At 40.8% G+C, this 20,457-nt stretch overlaps 1 protein-coding gene across 6 annotated transcripts in view; it reads right to left on the bottom strand.

The window, feature by feature from the left end:
* Positions 1 to 20,457, bottom strand: part of tanc1b (tetratricopeptide repeat, ankyrin repeat and coiled-coil containing 1b) — a 142,156-nt gene that overhangs the window by 120,444 nt on the left and 1,255 nt on the right. For all 6 annotated transcript variants that reach the window (XM_029125838.2, XM_020054922.3, XM_010890827.4 and 3 more), the window contains exon 2: positions 5,943 to 6,035. In XM_029125838.2, the coding sequence (XP_028981671.2) occupies positions 5,943 to 6,003 (61 nt within the window). In that variant the 5' untranslated portion in view covers positions 6,004 to 6,035. The remainder of the gene's footprint in view (positions 1 to 5,942; positions 6,036 to 20,457) is intronic.

Here is a 20,457-nt window from a genome sequence, read left to right on the forward strand (position 1 = left end):
TGTACTTCGTACAATACATTCACTGTGACACAATACATCCTCAGTAAGGCCAAAAGCATGTATACTTGTATATTACAGTTGGGGGGAGGAAAATCTAGTGATGTTAGATTTATAACACAATCCCTTTCCAAAGTTAATGATTAGCAGCAAATTAACAATACTTTCTGCATAATATGCTTTCTCGATAATATTTTTTACCTTGTGAAAAATAACATTTTAATTATGATTCCGTTTTGTTTATATTTTCCCCACGTAGTTATAGAATACATACAGTGGGGAGAACAAGTATTTGATACACTGCCGATTGTGCAGGTTTTCCTATTTACAAGTAGAGGTAGAGGTCAGTAATTTTTTTCATAGGTCTGTGAGAGATGGAATCTAAAACAAAAATCCAGAAAATCACATTGTATGATTTTTAAATAATTAATTTGCATTTTATTGCATGACATAAGTATTTGATCACCTACCAACCAGTAAGAATTCCAGCTCTCACAGACCTGTTTGTTTTTCTTTAAGAAGCCCTCCTGTTCTCCACTCATTACCTGTATTAACTGCACCTGTTTGAACTCGTTAACTGTATAAAAGACACCTGTCCACACACTCAATCAAACAGATTCCAAACTCTCCACAATGGCCAAGACCAGAGAGCTGTGTAAGGACATCAGGGATAAAATTGTAGACCTGCACAAGGCTGGGATGGGCTACAGGACAAAAGGCAAGCAGCTTGGTGAGAAGGCAACAACTGTTGCCGCAATTATTAGAAAATGGAAGGAGTTCAAGATGATAGTCAATCTCCCTCGGTCTGGGGCTCCATGCAAGATTTCACCTCGTGGGGCATCAATGATCATGGGGAAGGTGAGGGATCAGCCCAGAACTACACGGCAGGACCTGGTCAATGACCTGAAGAGAGCTGGGACCACGGTCTCAAAGAAAACCATTAGTAACACATTACGCCGTCATAGATTAAAATCCTGCAGCGCACGCAAGGTCCCCTGGCCCGTCTGAAGTTTGCCAATGACCATCTGGATGATCCAGAGGAGGAATGGGAGAAGGTCATGTGGTCTGATGAGACAAAAATAGAGCTTTTTGGTCTAAACTCCACTCGCCGAGTTTGGAGGAAGAAGAAGGATGATACAACCCCAAGAACACCATCCCAACCGTGAAGCATGGAGGTGGAAACATAATTCTTTGGGGATGCTTTTCTGCAAAGGGGACAGGACGACTGCACCGTATTGAGGGGAGGATGGATGGGGCCATGTATCGCGATGGTACATCTCAAGGGGCTATCCAAAATAAAAGAAAGAAAGAATCTTGGCCAACAACCTCCTTCCCTCAGTAAGAGCATTGAAGATGGGTCATGGCTGGGTCTTCCAGCATTACAACGACCCGAAACACACATCCAGGGCAACTAAGGAGTGGCTCCGTAAGAAGCACCTCAAGGTCCTGGAGTGGCCTAGCCAGTCTCCAGACTTGAACCCAATAGAAAATCTTTGGAGGGAGCTGAACGTCTGTATTGCCCAGCGACAGCCCCGAAACCTGAAGGATCTGGAGAAGGTCTGTATGGAGGAGTGGGCCAAAATCCCTGCTGCAGAAGTCATATTGTTCTTACTGAATCTCTAATAAGGTCTGCATGACACAATTGTAGCTATCGAGTTGGGACAGTTAGCTAGCTAGCTAACTTCTTACCTTTGGTTGTCTCTAAGAGGATGGCTACCTGCATTATATCTATGTGACAGGCACTTACTGACAGTTCCACACAATTTCACTGGCTAGCTTGATACTCCGAATGTTGGATCCAGGATGCTGTTGCTTGGCTCTGATGTTTATACGATGGTAAACGGCACGCAGCTTGGTAAAACCAAGTTTTCATGGAAATATTCTGTGGCAGCGCATCACAATTTAGCTGTGCTGGAGTGCCACTCTGATTGCAATAAGAGGGGAAACACTGGAGATCCTCTCACTCTGAAAACACCTCAAGGACAAATTGAGTTGGCAATAGGAACTACAGTGAAATGTCAAAGGCATGTTTCAATGTGATATAAACAAGTGAAATATCTCCCATGCTGGCCATACCAACTTGCTAAGCGCTTCTTTAGGAGTTCTCTATAAACACATCTTGTCATGGCCTAGGGGAGCTCTAGATTCTGCAGACATTTTTCAAAACCAGGTCCGTGTACCAGTGCCCTACTGTGGACCAATACATGTCGATCGACATTAAACCCCTCAAGAGAAAGTGCTACTGATGCAGTGAAACTTGGTTCATGGAACCGTGGTTACGTATGTAATCTATGATTGATAAACAGAGAGCTTTCTATTTTAATCTAACAAAATGTCTCCAGACTTCAAATAATTCATAACTGTCAGCAAAATAACATAACTTAAAGGTAGGGCTCGCAGCAACACGTATTTGTCTTCTATTTCTTTCTATGACACCCACAAGCCATTTATGATATATTCAGTGGCAAAATTGCAATTTAAAGCATGTCAAAAAGTTTTTTTTTCTACACACTCAATTATTACATGATGATACATGAACTTCCCAATACCATTCGGATGCAAAGAAACCATGAAAGTAAGTCCTTCAAATTGAAATTCAAAAACATGAGCAAAAAGACATCTTGCAGCCTCATGGTTGCTGCTGTGCATGCCACTGACTCCACCTCCTGACCATTAAGAGGTTAATAGGAGGAACTCCATAAAACCAGCGTATCCTCAAAGAGAACACCCATTAATCCAAATGTAATTTTACAACTATATAATCCACTGAGCTCCTGGTGCCTTGAGCCTCAAATCCATTAACGTCAGTGAGGCCTGTGGGCAATGTGACCTTTTCAAGAAAGTTTTCACATCAAAGCTGAGGCCATCGCTTACCAGCATCCCACTTCCGGAATGCCGGACCATAAAAAAAGCGTACTTAGAAGGGATTAAAAAGGCCAATTCCACACATCAGATTTGGAGGAGGTGGAGTAGGAGTAGAGAAGGGCTGAATTAGCGAATGGTGTGTTACTGGGCCGTGGCAATGTGGGGCTCCTAGAGGCAGCCTAATGACTGCGGTCCGTGTCTGGCACAGGGACAAGTTTCCCTGACTCACAGCCACCGCCAGTATGTTAGATGGAACTGAGCTATCATGCAATTATACAATTATCTAGGTTCCTCCTCCCACTAATTTCCATGACATACCCCTATGTGGACATTCGATATGCTTTTGTAAAGCACTTATTACTGTCATGCTCCTTACAGGGAAGGCGGGAAGCCTTGATTGTTCAGCTTGTCTTTCAAATTCTCCAATAGGGTTTTCTGATGGGTGCTGTGACTGTGCCATAAGTGCCTCCATTCATCAACAACAGATACAAATAGATTTCATGAGTCAACAGACAAAGGAATTAAATCAACTGTACTAAACATGTTTAGGCAATGATCCCTTACACAAATCTGTTGTTGCCAATATTGATTGCAGCTCCATTTCTGAGGTCATTGCCTTATGGGGGAATGCTCAACACAATTCAAAACACAGCAGCAAGCAATACCCCCAGCAATATCCCAAGAAAGGCCCCATTCCAATATAAAACTTAATCTTCATGCATTAGTCAGATTTTAATGTGCTATGAGGATATGATCACATTTTTGCTAATTAAGGAAATGTAATTGCACTGTAGCAGACCAGACGGTAAATGTAAGCAGTATTTCTCTGTCCAATATCATTTGGTTATGTTATGAAATCTTAATTCACACCAGAACAGAAGGTCTGTTTAATATTTTATGTACAATATGTTAGAATCGAGGCCAGGAGATCATTGGATATTCTGCAGTCTACCCGATCTGAATAGTATGGCCATCTCCAGAAGGACTCCCATGTTACTAACCTCATTCTAGCCCCCCCCCGAGATGAGCGCTGACTTGACAAACATATCTCTTGAGGGGAAATTAAATAACACCTGGTCAGTGGCAATTTCTATGCCACTTTTGAATGCCATCCGAAAAGGTCTTTATGGTCATGAATAAATGTTTATTTTGCCGCTAATATTTCATTCCAATTAATTACATAGCCTAACCCACCATAAAACATTTGTCTAGTTCAAAACATAAAGGGCCAACAGAGCCTATTCTTCCTGTACATATTGAAACATTTGGAATTGGAATTAATTGGACAGTCACTTCAAATTAGGCTGATGTAAATAGGTCTAAAGGACAATTAGTTGTTTTTACATCTAACAAATGCCGTAGGTCCTGACCGCTGTTGTGAGTGACCAAGCTCTAAGGACTGCACTATGACCGGATGACCACACTAATGACCGCCTAATCAAAGTCTGGGGCAACTCATCTGCCCTCCCTGAATAACAAAGAGAAGTGGCTGGGTTTTATTGTCCCAGCATGGGAAAGGGGGAGCTCTTGCTTGATGGATAGCGTCCAACTGGGCAGAGAGATGGGGGGAAAAAAAGGTTGATGTAGTAGCCGATTCCCGCTATTAACACTCTACTGCTCATCTGCGGCTGGCAGTCCTGTATGTGTTCGCAGACACACAACACGGGACTTGTAATCAGAGATTGATTCATAACAAGTTAGGTTTCAACAGCTCCACTGAAAACTATAAACAGACCTACAACATTGCTAGTGAAAATAGTAAACATGGATAGATTTCTAGTGACCTCAGGGAGGAAGCTCCTTTACGGCTCTGTGACTGACTGTTGTTCAGTGATCCCCAGTCAGCAGACATGTGTTCAGGTTAAGGTCCAGCAGTTACATTCCTCATACAGACCTGAACTGTCATCCGGGGGTCGTCCCACTAGCAAAGATTAAGGCAGCGGTGCAAATGGCACCAATTCCTAAACAAAGCACTACCTTTGATTTAAGTTCAAACATAGGGAATAAGGTACCATTTGGGACACATAGGATAGGGTGTGTTGGCGAGAGGTATAACCTGGAAATGAAACTTGGTAGCCAGTGTCTAGGCAAGCCAAAACTAGTACACTGGTTTTCCCAGTGTCTACTTTTATATTAACGGGGCGAGTTGCAGCCTGTTTAAAATAACGTCCATAAAAAAGAGCAAATTTACTAAACTGTATGACAGCCCGTGCACATGGCAGGATATACATCACAAGATTTGTAACTATACCTGTACAACTATACAATAGGTATTATGTTACTTACTGCTCGGATAGCAGGCAAGTCAAGACTTGACACCATCCTATTAGTCATCTGTGTCTTTACAAAAAGATAGATCCCAGTATGTTTTGTAGAGGTTGGCCAGAAATGGATTGGCAATGCTGAGTGACGAGTGGTAATGAAAAATCCAACAGGTAAGGAGAGGAACAATTGGATCCTGATAGGAATTTCACACTGACAATAACCGTAGTGTCAAATAGTAAAAAGGCCTTCCTGAGGAATAGGAGCTGTTCCAAAATAATTTATTACACAAGGCCTGTCCCCAAAGCAGCATAACAACCATTTACATGCTGTTGGGGAACTTACTGACAATAACTGTTTGTGTGTGTGTATGTGGGGGGGGGGGGGGGCACCAAGCAAATTACTCACCAAAGAAATATGGTCCATGACAGTGACAACTGCTTATGACCATATATGTTCAAACTACTGTACTTGCCCACTCCTAATGTTGACTCCGATTACAGAAATGTTTGTGAGAAAGAAAGAATTTGCAGTATTTGTGTGCTTTCTTCTCAACTCTGACTGCATATTTCTGTTGTAAAATCAAACTCAGTGCTATGTACGCCTAACATGATAAACACCTCTGTTTGATACCCACAAAAAGATATAATGACTCTTTGAAAACAAATCATTTAAATTGTCATTAAACATTGAAAATGAAGTAGACAGGTTGAGGCAGGTTTGTGTTTGAAATGAACGAGCCAAAGAGCAAGAGGTGGTTGGTCAAAGGTCAAAGTGACCCTGCGGCGGTCACTGCAGCCAGTCAGATAGCCACATACCTGACTCCTTCTTGCTCCCCTTCCCTCCGTCTCTGCTCTTCTTCAGCACTGCCTTGAACATGGTCCGATTCTTGGGATCCTCTCACTCTGCCCCTGCAAAAGCACAGCCATTTTACTCACAGATCAGAACAGGCATAGCGGGTGAATGGGTGAGCAAGCATAAAGAAACTTTAAGCAGGGATGACAACGCATCCTCCATTTCATACACTCTTCGCCTGACACTCCATCGGGATTTTTCCCACAGCGTTCACAATCCGACAGGTCATCTCTAGAGGGACCGCTGTGGAAAGAATGCTCTAATATTTAAACAGATCGGACATGGTCTGCTATCTTGTTATGTAGGAAAACAATCTGTCAGATTCCTCACATTCCTTGTGTAATTGATGCTACGCGGCTGAACTTGGGCCTTCTCGCTCACTTTTCACATTAATTCAGTTTGGATATGTTTAAAGACTTTTTAGAATCTGAAGCATAAGGCCATAAGCCTGCACTGGTAAAATCATTTAGGTAAAAGGGTTTTGGTGAGTTACATTCTGTTTGTTGTGTTTACTTTAGGTATAACTTGTGTAACTATCCACAGTGTTACTCTGGTGGTGGTTTATTTAGCACCTGATGCAGAGTATAATGCAGTCCCAAATTGGAGGCCAAACTATCAGCAACTCTGGTTTTGTCAACACCTCATCAATGGTTTTCCTTTAGTCTACACTCCTTAATAGCTAAAAACACTGTGCTGAATTTGGCACTCTACTTATAGAACCAGCACATTGTTCACCACTGAGGTGGGGAACGGATGCCCTGCCAAATAAGGTTGCCTTTTTGCATGTGAAGAAACCAGTATGCAAGTCCTCAATGAGGTCGGGGCCTGTGGCCTGGAGCTGCGGAGAAAAAAAGACATTGTTTTCCATCAACAGGCTTAGGTCTTCAGAGACACATAAAATCCCAGCCAGGCACTCAGATGACACTCTGTGCACTGGCACTCTGGGCGGATGGGGCGGCAGGATGAAAGATGGAGGGAGGGATGATGCCCAAGACAGTTCCTTTGGTGAATCAATACAAAACAGCATAATGAGCTCTTTTACCCTTCCCCATATTCTTCACATCCAAATGTATTGACGGCCCGGTCCCATGCAATGACTCCCAACAGATTCAAGATAGTTGAAAGCTTTCTTCCTAGGCATCCATACCAAGCCATTCTCCTGTTTCCGACGGAACTCGTCCAAGTCACTTGAGTCAACGCATATGAGGGCACGCTCACTCACCTGACAATCTCAGTTAGCTTGAAAGAAACCGGAGCCACAGTTGCTAGGACAGATAAGAAAATCCCTGCAGATGTTGTCTCCTCTTCCCTGCACGATCCTGTGCAACGCGTTGTGTCGCCCATGGGGCTTTCCAGACACACGTCAGTTAGAGGCACAGTCATGATAGTCAGCTTAGTGCTACAAAAGAGCACCTTACACAGCTGCACCACCTGACAGGTATAATAAGACTGATCAATATTTGGGTATTAACAGGTATTATTTGTTGAAAAATATAGATATTTGTAATTTAGCATATATTATTATCCAGAGTGATTTATGGGAGCAATTACTAGGGTTGTATCCTAGTTCTTCACAGATAGACATCTGTCCTCGATTGAAAGATGACAGTTGCATAGTTCCAAGAATTGGTTACTAAGAACTGCCCCACAGGTTATCATTGTAACTGCAACCCAAATTATCCAACAGTCCATAGTATATTTACAAATACCCACAATAAGGCTTGTCTGCATGCTGTGTCTTGTTTCTTTGTGCCAAACACAGCGCTATTTCATGATGGTCATAAGATTACGTAGTTCCCTCTACCTGGCTAATTCCCTATGACCAACCTGCCTAAACCAGAGTTTACAACATGACATGATTATAAACTTTTCATACAAAACGCATGATTACTTGTACAATTCCCACTGTCCTTAGTGGTATTTCCAAATGTTTACGTATTTTTTATATCCATTACATGTGTCTCCCCTTTTACCCATCGTGATGGATGACAAAGGGATTTTCCATTTGGGGGACCTCATATTTATAGCCCAGGGAAACAGAAGCCAGTGAAAGGCATCTATACAGTTCCTGCGGACAGACTAACTAAAAAGTAAAGAATTTCATAACAGACGCCACTTTGTTTGCTTTTATTTGAAATACACTTGAGGGGTGCCAATACGTTTAAACTGTATATTTTGCAGAAAAACAATCATACTACTTAATAAAATGTTTTGTGCTTGAGAAATCAGTGCATTGAAACAAATTATTATTGTGTTCTTTGTGTTGTTGTTTTTTGCATTTACTTCTAGCAATTTAATGAAGGGTTGCCAATACCTCTACAGTTGACTGTCCATATCAGCCATGATTCCAGCATAGAAATATAATGTATACACTCTGGTAATATGGATGGCCTGTATACTGAAGCATTTGGCAGTTAATTTTGCATGCTGCCGTGTCCCAGGCTGATATCTTTGATGTTGGGACAGGAACAATAGGCAAGCTATAAAATGAGCAAATCTTGTTTTCCAAGGTAATAATTGACAAATTACCCAATGGATTATGACAATTTGATGTGCACTCCTTGTTTCAATTTGCTCCATGGTAATGTCGGTAAATGTAACTAACTGTGAATAGCTGGTTGTCAGGGGAAACTCAAAGTGGCAACTCTGAAAAATAGCAGGTATGATTACCTTGGTAACAAATAAAAAAACAACCCTTAACCAAAAAGTAGGTAAAATAAATTGCATATCATCTCAGAGGTAAAAAGACAATTTACTCACTGATGTGGTAAAAATAGGCAAGGAATTGTGACCTAATGGCCTAAATCAATGTCCAGCATCATGGTAATCATAAGCATGAAAAACATCCCAGAGTTCCCAGGGGAATGTATCTGAAATGGAATCTTAAATAAACTTTTGTCAAAAAAAGTAAATGGAATAAGATGCCACTCGGGAGGCAAAACTATCTCCACCTCCCATGCACATATTTCAAGTCACGTTCAGACTAACAAAACAGCTTGTGACATGTAACAAGACATGAGAAAACATATGACGCAGAAATTACGTTAGGGACATCACTTCATTAACCTGCCCAGAGGAGTAAGACAGCCATCTGAAAATGATTTAGCTGGCCTAGATAAATTACACTTAGACAAACAAAGCCTGCATCCACTAAATATCCTTATTATACGGTCAAACTCTTATTTTGAAATGTAGGTAGTGGCACATGGGAGAACACCAGTGAACTCAGTGAACCTTTAACACAATATTTGCCAAGATTTGTGCTTTGATGACAAATCCCATATTCCAAAAGAATGATAGAGATAAAAAGAAAAGAGAGGGAATGTTCATCCCTTTCCGGTACAATCCACTCAGGGTCATGGTATGTCCTCTGCAATTTAGACCAATTGTTAACCTGTGACATTTCAATCCCCCTTTTACAAGACAGGAAGACCACTACTAATGTTATTACAATAGAGATGGATTAGAGCTTCAGTCAGGGGATTCATCACAAAGGACTACAGTCATTCTGATGCATTGCAGCACTTTGTGCCGAGTCACACATTTTCAGACGATTCTATGTCCATGTCTACATGCTCACTGTTCACAGAAAACACTTCATCTAGGCCAATGTTTCTGGTGTATTACTTGTGTTCAACCTGTAAACAGAAAGGGTAACTTTAAGATGCATTACAATTTGCCAGTAAGCCATTCACACAGCTGACTTCCTCACAAAAAACAAAGCAGCAAGACTACAGTACAACAGTAATAAGACTGGCCTCCTGTCCCATTTTGTGTTGCTTGATTCAGAGTAGAGTAGTTGCCAGTGGGAAACCATTATGGAGGACGCCTGCCCGTCAGAAGGATAACACTCCCTTCTCCAACCTCCAGGTCTGCTGTTGCCGTGTGGGAGCTTGCTGCTCATCTCCATAGGAACGATAAACAGGCCTTGGGTTAACTGAAAGGAAATGAGGAATGCCTTCCTGACATTGTAAAGGCCAAAGTAACAGACTCCTGACTTAGAACTTTTGCGCCCACACAGTGTAAACTCCTTGTTGAAATAACACTTGGTTTCAGTCATCACTCATTAACGACAATTGTCACATTTTTGGCCCATGTAACCATGTAGATAGGTAGGCAGTTTTTCCATAATACTATGCTACCTTATGACAATTTGATTGAGAAAGTGGTATGAACGTACATGAAATTAGGAAATAAGGTGCTGGGGCAGTAGGCTATTTATAAAAATTGCAGTGTCATGCATACTGGTGTGACAATCTAAACACTAAAGTTGTCTCGTTAGCATTAACAAAGAGCCCTTTAGGAAAAACCAATGCTGTGGTTCCCCTAGTCAATCTGCAGGGTCCATAAGGTAATTCAAGGCATAGGTATTAGTAGCAGCATATAGATAATACACCGTGGCAGGAATGTACTAAATGTGAAGCGTGAGTCTGTGTGTTACTTAACAATACGTACATTGCGCATATCTGCAGGTGTGGGTGTGTTTTTGTGTATGTGTGTATGTGTGTGAGTAGAGCATATTTTGTGTTTCTGCATGATCAATACTTATGAGCTAAAACAGGGATTTATGTGGATTGTCCAGCAGCCATTGGCTAATGATTTGGCAGTCTTGTTTAACAGTCTTGGGACTTCGGGATAGAAGCTGTAGGGTCCTGTCGGTTATGGACTTGAGTCACTGCTTGCTCATGCAGATGGTAGTTGGATTGATTTAGCCTCACTATCTTTATGACGATGCAATTGCAATAACGGACTATTCTCACAGAGACAATCACATTTTGTCTAATGAACATTACTTCCCTCCATTCACTAATCCCATCCACTCACTGGACACGGCCGGCATTCACAACCGGACCAGCGCTCGGATGAAACATGGGCTGCATGTGTTTACAGTCACTGTATCCCAAACATCCCTTTTTAATGTGGTCCAGTTCTGAGCCAGGTGGACCCACACTAACACTAACTGATTAGGGGGGAGAGACACTCCTACTCCGAGATGCTAACATTGGCTCTAAGCTTGACTGCCCCGATGGATTTACACTAAAGGGCAGACTGGGCTTAAAGGAAGCTGCAAGAGTTAGGATATAGGCTTGGCTATATTCCCTGTCCTTAGATCTTCCAGTGACATCTGATCCGTAGGAGTTAATGAAATCCTTGTGTGCCACATACGAGATCTAAGGGATAAAATCAACATCAAAAGCCGATTACCTTTAGGGTGGAAAATATGGTGACCTTTAAGAATTACGTCAGAAGAGAACATACGCCTACATGCATGCAACATACAACAGGGCCAGGCACCAAGATGGATCCAACCCACAGTTCAATAAGCACACTGACCACCAATGAATCCAAAACTATTTAATTTGGAGTATTATGACCTTCAAACACAGTCCCTAAAAACACCTCTTTAACAGAGAATAACTCCTGAAGATCCTCTGTGGCTGTCTGGCTTTTTAATGGAGCAGCAGACACTCAATACTCACATTTGTTTCAGAGGCACCACAAAGCAAACACCCTTTACAGAGCTGTAGCCACTGCTACCTATGGCAGATTCCCAGGGACCACCACTCTGAGGTTCACAGGTGGCACTGGAAATTCACACAGACACCAATGTAGGCCTTTAGACATACAGCCTACACATGCTCTGAATGTTTAAAACATCAGTCCTAGACCTGGTTGTAAAAAGGTAAGAGGTCCTGGTCCTGCCTAAACCACACTGGAAATGATGTGCAGACAGAATTGCTTTACCAGCTGTTATTATAGCCTAACTACATCACTCATATAATCTCAGCATGAGAGGTCCCTTTGGTGTGGCCTCAAATTCTCCTACGGAACGACGTACGATGTTGCAATCCTAAAACCAAAAAAATGTCATACCAGATGGGTTTAAGCTATCATGTTGTAGCTTTTTCACGGTTGCCCCTGACTTGAATGGGGTTCATCACATGCAAGTCGAGGAGGAAAGGCAAGTCTCACCGGAACAATGGGAAAAGCAGACATGTGCTTAACGGGACCATCTATAAGACATCATCCGAGGAGCTGGACTAGGCTATATATAGAACGGAAATGGGATTGTTTTACTGATTGCCTTCGGGGACTGATGCTAGACATGCAGGCCTATTTGAGTGTGGAGCTGCTTTGTTCTCTGTGCGATGTCAGACAATGAAGAGGGACACTTCCCCGGCAGCCTGAAGGCAGTTCTTATTTACTACTCTCCTGGAAATGGTCATCGCCTTTTCATCCACTGATTCTACATGAATGATTCCTCTAAATTTGCCTGGCTGTTGTCATAGTGACGGTGAGAATTCACACCAGACAGGCTCTGACCTGTCTTCTGAGAAAATGGACACATTGCCAATAACAGTTTTCAGATAAGAATCCCAATGTTTTAATTTAAGACAGATCAGGCAACAAAACCTTTACAGCATATGTTTGGTAGGTCAATGATAATGTCTGTTATATTATGTTCCATTCATAGAGACATAAGGTACAAAGCTCAGTTAAACCCAGAGAAGCGAACAACATAGTCCTTAGTCCTGAAGAGGAAGTGAATGGGAATGTATAGAAGAATGGGCGGCAAACAGAGCATCAGTCCCAGGCATTGTGCACAATGTGAGCTCTTCACAAAGTTATGTTATGAAAGAAGGAAATTACAATGGGCAAAATATTTTTGCATAAACAGTCCACCAGTCAAACGACACCCTTATTCCTTATGACCTTTAATTCACCCATTTTTGGCCAACTTTTATGCAGCATTTCTAAATAATAGAAATCCAAAAGGAATATTTGGCAACAAAGCCAACACATTTATTTCCGCCATAGTCATGATTGCAGTAAAGTACTGTATAAAGTTTGGAATCAAATTTAAAATGCCATGCAAAACCACTTAAAGCCACCACACTAAAATCTATTTTTTTACCTGAAAGATAATTCTCAGAGCTAACCTATGATGTGCAACAATTTACATCAATGGACCAACATTTTAAACAAAGTGAGATACGATAAGTATACCTTACTTTTTTGTACCGTTACTTTACTAGGCAGGAACAATTGCGGCTAACCGTCTTGCTCAGGGACACAAGGGTTTTTCACCAATGGTATTATAACCAGCCACCTTATTTTTACTGGCTCAACGCTTTTGACCACTTACCCTGCCACCCCAAGGTTGTGACTAAATGGGAAGTAGGAATCTACCATATACGATTCTGAAAGAAAGTAGCATGTTAACTAACTTGCTGTTTGTTGCAAGTATCTACATAGCTAAGCTCAGTACCATACTGCTGGCTAGCTAATATTAAAGAAGTAATTGATTCATCGTTTCAGCTCAACGATATCAATATACTGTGACTAAAATTATATTTCTACCATCAATGCTTGAAAGGGAATCATAAAAAAACTGCTAAAATATTTACAATGGCAATGTAAACAATATAAACGGTCTGATATACCACAGCGATCAGCCAATCAGCTTTCACATATAGTTCTCTTTAAAATAACCAATCTCAGTACTCTTCTAAATGAAAAAAAGAAAAAGAGCTCTCTGTATTCCCATCACCCTTGCCTTAAAATGAGGACTCAGCTCACTTGTTGATCTATTGCACCTCTGTTGAGGACTCAACATTGCATTCACATTACCATGACAGATAGTAACCCAGACCATTAACAGACATGAATTATGGACATTGGCTTGAAATTTGAAGGAGGGCCTTTGTCTCCTTATCTGAACAAACAAACCCTCTACCAGCCATCGGTAACAATTTCCAAACAATTTCTACCAATTAAATGATCAGAGCTCATAGAAGCTCATTGAATCATCCTGTTTTTACTCTAACTTCAGTGGAAAACTAAGGATGCATTTGCAATAACGCACAAGGGGTGTGGTAAATTGACAATATACCACATCTGATTATAATGGATGCACACAGCTAGTTTGTCATATTATGGCAAGTTGAGGTTGGTGGGGGTCACAAAGATAATGCAGTTAAACTTTTCAACAACCGGATCCACATTAATGTTGTGTGTCAACATCTCTGCCCCCAGGTTGCACACAGGCTACTACAACCATGATAGGATGCATCCATCTTATTGTCACATGACTGGTGGTGTAATGGGAGGATTTAGGCTAGATATGTTATAACACAAACAGTTGAACCGTGGGAGTTTCTGTTTGGAGCCTCTTATTTGTACTCGTTTACCTGGGGAATAAACATACTTGGAGGGCTGTGTTCTTACGCATTTAAGATGCTGGGAATGTAGCCTGACGTTCTCTGGGATTAAATTATTATTCACCTTAACTTTAGGGCTAAAATGTTGTCATGCTGTCACAAGGGAAAGCAGTTTAAAGCAGTGGCTGCAAAAGTAACCATTTGCTCATTAGTAAAGTTGTACACTACCATTCAAACATTTGGGGTCACTTAGAAATCAAATTGATCAGAAATATATTGTAGAGATTGTTAATGTTGGAAATGACTGTTAGCTGAAATCTGCAATTTTTCAATGGAATATCTACATAGGTGTAGAGGCCCAATATCAGCAACCATCAGTCCTGTGTTCCAATGGCACATTGTGTTTGCTAATCCAAGCTTATCATTTTAAAAGGCTAATTGATCATTAGAAAACATTTTTACAATTATGTTAGCACAGCTGAAAACTGTTGATTTGTTCTAATTAAAGAAGCAATAAAACTGGCCATCTGTAGACCAGTTCAGTATCTTCAGTATCAGGGTTTGTGGGTTCGATGACAGGCTAAAAATGTCCAGAAACAAAGAACTTTCATCTGAAACTCATCAGCCTATTCTTGTTCTGAGAAATGAAGGCTATTCCATGGGAGAAATTGCCAAGAAACTGAAGATCTCATACAACGATGTGTACTACTCCCACACAGAAGAGCAAAACTGGCTCTTACCAGAATAGAAAGAGCAGTAGGAGGCCCCAGTTCACAACTGAGGAAGAGGACAAATACATTATAGTGTCTAGTTTGAGAAACAGACGCCTCACAGGTCCTTGACTGGCAGCTTCATTAAATAGTACCCGCAAAACACCCGTCTCAACGTCAACGGTTTTCTAGGCAGAGTTGCAACGAAAAAGCCTCAGACTGGCCGATGAAAAGAAAAGTTTATAATGGGCAAAAGAACACGGACACTGGACAGAGGAAGAACTTTGTCTAGAAGGCCAGCATCCTGGAATCGCCTCTTCACTGTTGATGTTGAGACTGGTGTTTTGCGGGTAGTATTTAATGAAGCAGCTACTTTAACCAGTAAGAGAACTGTTATTAAACCGACAGACCTTTTAACTTCCTCAGGTCATTTTGAATGAAGCCTGTACTAATACAAACCCGATTCCAAAAGAGTTGGGACACTGTACAAATTGTGAGTAAAAAAGGAATGGAATAATTTATATTTAATTCACAATAGAATATAGATAACATATCGAATGTTGAAAGTGAGACATTTTGTAATGTCATGCCAAATATTGGTTCATTTTGGATTTCATGAGAGCTACACATTCCAAAAAAGTTGGGACAGGTAGCAATAAGAGGCCGGAAAAGTTAAATGTACAGATAAGGAACAGCTGGAGGACCAATTTGCAACTCATTATGTCAATTGGCAACATGATGGGGTATAAAAAGAGCCTTTTAGAGTTGCAGTGTCTCTCAGAAGTCAAGATGGGCAGAGGATCACCAATTCCCCCAATGCTGCAGAGAAAAAATTGTGAAGCAATATCAGAAAGGAGTTTCTCAGAGAAAAATTGCAAAGAGTTTGAAGTCATCATCATCATCTACAGTGCATAATATCATCCAAAGATTCAGAGAATCTGGAACAATCTCTGTGGTTAAGGGTCAAGGCCGGAAAACCATACTGGATGCCCGTGATCTTCGGGCCCTCAGACGGCGCTGCATCACATACAGGAATGATACTATAATGGGAATCACAACATGGGCTCAGGAATATTTCCAGAAAACATTGTCGGTGAACACAATCCACTGTGCCATTCGCCATTGCCGGCTAAAACTCTATAGGTCAAAAAAGAAGCCGTATGTAAACAGGATCCAGAAGCGCAGGCGTTTTCTCTGGGCCAAGGATCATTTAAAATGGACTGTGGCAAAGTGGAAAAGTGTTCTGTGGTCAGACAAATCAAAATTTGAAGTTCATTTTGGAAAACTGGGACGCCATGTCATCCGGACTAAAGAGGACAAGGACAACCCAAGTTGTTATCAGCGCTCAGTTCAGAAGCCTGCATCTCTGATGTTATGGGGTTGCATGAGTGCATGTGGCAGCCTACACATATGGAAAGGCACCATCAATGCTGACAGTTATATCCAAGTTCTAGAACAATATATGCTCCCATCCAGACGTCGTCTCTTTCAGGGAAGACCTTGCATTTTCCAATGTGGTAAACATGGCCTTGTCCCAACTTTTTTGAGATGTGTTGATGCCATGAAATTTAAAATCAACTTATCTTTCCCTTAAAGTGATACATTTTCTCAGTATAAACATTTGATATGTCATCTATGTTGTATTCTGAATAAAATATAGAAATTTGGAACTTCCACATCATTGCATTCTGTTTTTATTCACAATTGTACAGTGTCCCAAGTTTTTTGGAATCGGGTTTGTAATTTGATATTTTAAATGTTTCAATAAATGCCTTGAAAATGCTTTAGACCGTACTGATACTGCCTGGACCGCAGTGCAAGAAACTTGTTTAATATATGTTCTAAATTTCCCAACAGCACTGAAGAGTTGAGACATGTTTTTAAAGGCCACTATTACTCACAATTTCCAGTTTTACCTGGGGCTGTGGAAACTGAGTCAACCTGACATAACTATCCTTTAGACACTGCTCTTCTCGCTTTAACCAATAAAACTTACCTCTTTAGTTAAAGCAATGTTTCCCTAGACATTAACAAACATAATATTATTGCCTCCATAGCAAAATTATTTTCACATGAAAGATTACCCCCTCGCTGCCTCAAATATTATCAGTGAGCACACGAAGGCCTAGTTCACATATCTTGGAGCCTTCTCAGAATACAAGAGAGTAAACAAGAGGGAAATTAGCCTTATTTAACAATAATTTACATAATGTTTCAATTTACATCATCTGGAAGCCAGTGGAGTGTGCGGAAGAGCGGGTTACATGGGAAAATGTGGGAGCGTTGAACACCTGACAAGCTGCGGTGTTCTGGATAAGTTGCAAGGGTTTGACGTCACTACCACAACCTATCATGGGTCCAGCAATAAGCCTTATTTTAACCAAGCACAGGCATCAGTGGCATACACAATGAATTGCTCTTCACACTGCAAAACTCAAGGACAGACCACTACCTCAGAAGGATAGTGAGATGTTTGCAAGTTCATATACAACCCTATTTCCAAAAAAGTTAGGACGCTGCATAAAATACAAATAAAAACAGAATGCAATAATGTGCAAGTCACTTCTACCTATATTTAATTGACAGTAGTACAAAGACAACATATACAATGTTGAAACTGAGAAATTCGTTTTTTTCTTTCGCTGAACATCAGGAAAACTCCACCCAACTTAGGAAAAAACACTGTCATAAATGATAAAAACCCAGAGAGCACCACACATGCCTCAGAATTCCATTCCTTTTCTCTAAAATGACAACTTAGACTTTGCATATGTATCTCAACAGTAGTCATGTTTTGGCAGAGTTTGGGGTTTCCTGCTACACTATTTGATTAGGGTCAAACATTAACTGGCAAGGTTTAAAGTCTAGAGGCTTTCTCTTGAAAACACAAAGCATCCTCATCTGTTTCAGTTCATGTGCCACTCTTGCAGGGATTTCTAGGTCAGTAAGACACATTTGAACAAGGGAGAGTGGATTGGGGAATAACATCAGAATGTCAGGACTGGCATCATGGGAACTATGAGTAGTTCCCTTTGTTTAAAACAGATGTGCAAGCCTACTAAATCACTCCTGGGTTTAGGCTGATGAACATTCCACAGGTGTTCAGTCTGAGCCCAGACAATTCACAGATAAAACTTCATGGTCACTCATTAAAACAGCAGCAGAGGTTCATTATTAGACTACCAAACAGTGAAAAATAATAAAGGCTTATGCCACTGAGACAAAAACGCAGAACTATCTCATTGCAGATGCTGGACTAGGTAGAGGTAGGCATATACGTTGGGAAAGGCTATAGAGGAATGCATATTTGAATACATGCCTCACTAAAATGCACTGCATTTAACATCAGTTGTCATGATCACCTTGAAACCTTGTTTTAACTGAGGGACCTTCTCAAGAATCAGTTGACTCTGATAGTCACAATCTGAGAGTAGACTCAGCCCCACAGTCATAATAACACAGCTATCTAGCCCTTCCCTCCTCTCTGGGACTCTAAATACTTAACAAAAATGTTAATCAATAACAGCTGTTTCACTGGGGTACAGTTAAAAAACCAATTTGGCTGCGCTCACAAATAGGCTTTGAGACTCATTCAGATGTAGGACTGGAATTGTATTACTCCATTGCAGAACTTTTCTGAAATTCAGGGTATTTAAAACTCGCAATGTATTTGAGGCCTTCCAAAGTTTGTACATGTCACTTTTAACAGAAATGTCAGACCTGATTTTCCAAAAACATATCAAAGGTCCATTACAATGCCAGTAATCAACATTTGAATTCACATTTCTTGATTCCACAGGCTAATTGTTCTCGAGCATCAACTCGGTTCAATTTCAGATCCTACATCTGTGCTTTAGAATTTTTATGAGGGTCCTTTCATAAAAGAATATCGTGTCAGTTTGATGGAATGCATTGTTGAATTGAATGTGTTTAGCTTGCAATAATAAGCCTCTGGCAAATCCAAATAACTGTGGTTTAGAAACAGCGTGTTTTAAGAGAGCTAATGAAGTCACTCTGAAATTTTCCCAAGGTAGTACAGTAGCTTTGTTTGCTCGCCAAATTCTATCTGTTCTCTCGGCCCGAGTTACTCATGTTCAGAAACGAAATCCTACACTGATATACAAAGGCAACTCAATATGCTTCTGTGATTCTATAACATTTTAATGTATGCCTAGAGGGAAGGAGTGCAATTAAATGGTTGGGTTAAAAGAGTTAAGGAGAGCATTTAGTTACAAACTGATTTGAACCCTTGAGATAGCTTCCCTTATACAATAACACAATGCCTCACAACCTAGCTATTGGTTACATACTAGTAAATGTAATAGCATGCGTACAATTTGATTAACTGCTGGTAGCTGAACGAGCATGGCCTTTGTTAAAATCCTAATAACTAAAGGATACTTTTTACTGCAGACAAATAATATAATAGCATGCAGTTAGCGTAAATAATAAAAAAACACATCATGATTTCCGACACAAAAGGATTTATTTTGCCATGGGACCCCGTCAAATGCCACAGTGTAGTTTCTAGTAATTAAATCAGAAGGCTTGCAATGAGTAGCACACAACAGTTGATACAAGACCCTGCTTTGTCTTAAATCTGGGCATGGGGAGGCCAGAGTAACAGCCACTGTTATTAAACCATCCCTTCACCACAGGAGCCTTAAACCAGTGAAACAACCATGACACAATAAAAACGTCCCCATAGTGATCTACTGTATGAATCAAACACACGACCCCCTTTGCAAACAGAGGACAAAGGCGTGGAGTGCGATTACACATTATCAATTAGTGGTTTTAAACATCCCATCCCACCCAACTTCAAGTCTGTGGAGGTGGACTGATGTCCTCCTGACACATTTGTTGTTGGTGTCAACCCACATCTTTTACACAGACACAAGCGTTAAACTATAAGCGGAGAATCCTTCCACACCATTTCATTTTACAAACCAAATGAAACAGAGAGCCCCGTAAACAAGCTCTGCAAACTTTCTTGTCGCTTCCATGCAACAATTCTGTTGAACACATTTCTGGTAACAGGGGTACTTAGCGAAATTAAAACCTTCAAGGCACTAGACATTCATAATCTCTCTTTATTAGCGATCATGTAATGTGATGGAATGACGTGGTGTGTAGTGCAATGTCTGGACACTGATTTAAAGCGCCCTTAATGCTGTCACACCCAGATCAGTGGCTCAATTGACTCCAACATTGTCTCCTTGGTGCCAGAACATCACCTGTTAATGGCCAAAGGTCCGAGGCAAGGGAACCATGTTCACCGGAAATTGAGTAAAAACGTATTATTGAGTAAAACACTTATTTCTATAGACTTACCTATTCTCTTAACAGAGATTACACAGTGACTAAGTGAGTATGCAATAAAAGTATGGTCAGATAGGCAAAAAAATGTGTGCCAAACTAAAGGCTTTTTGAGTTAGGCTACCACACAATCAGTGAGAATATTGCTAGGTTCATTAATTTGTCTGCCTTTCAGTATGAAGAGGTTTTCAGTAAGAAATACAGAAGGCGTAACTTTTTTATAAGCACCAGAGGTCAGCATGAGTTCCAAAAAGCAGCGATGTCTAATGTAAACACTTAACCCAACA

Source organism: Esox lucius, chromosome 16, assembly GCF_011004845.1.
Source record: "Esox lucius isolate fEsoLuc1 chromosome 16, fEsoLuc1.pri, whole genome shotgun sequence".
NCBI lineage: Eukaryota > Metazoa > Chordata > Actinopteri > Esociformes > Esocidae > Esox > Esox lucius.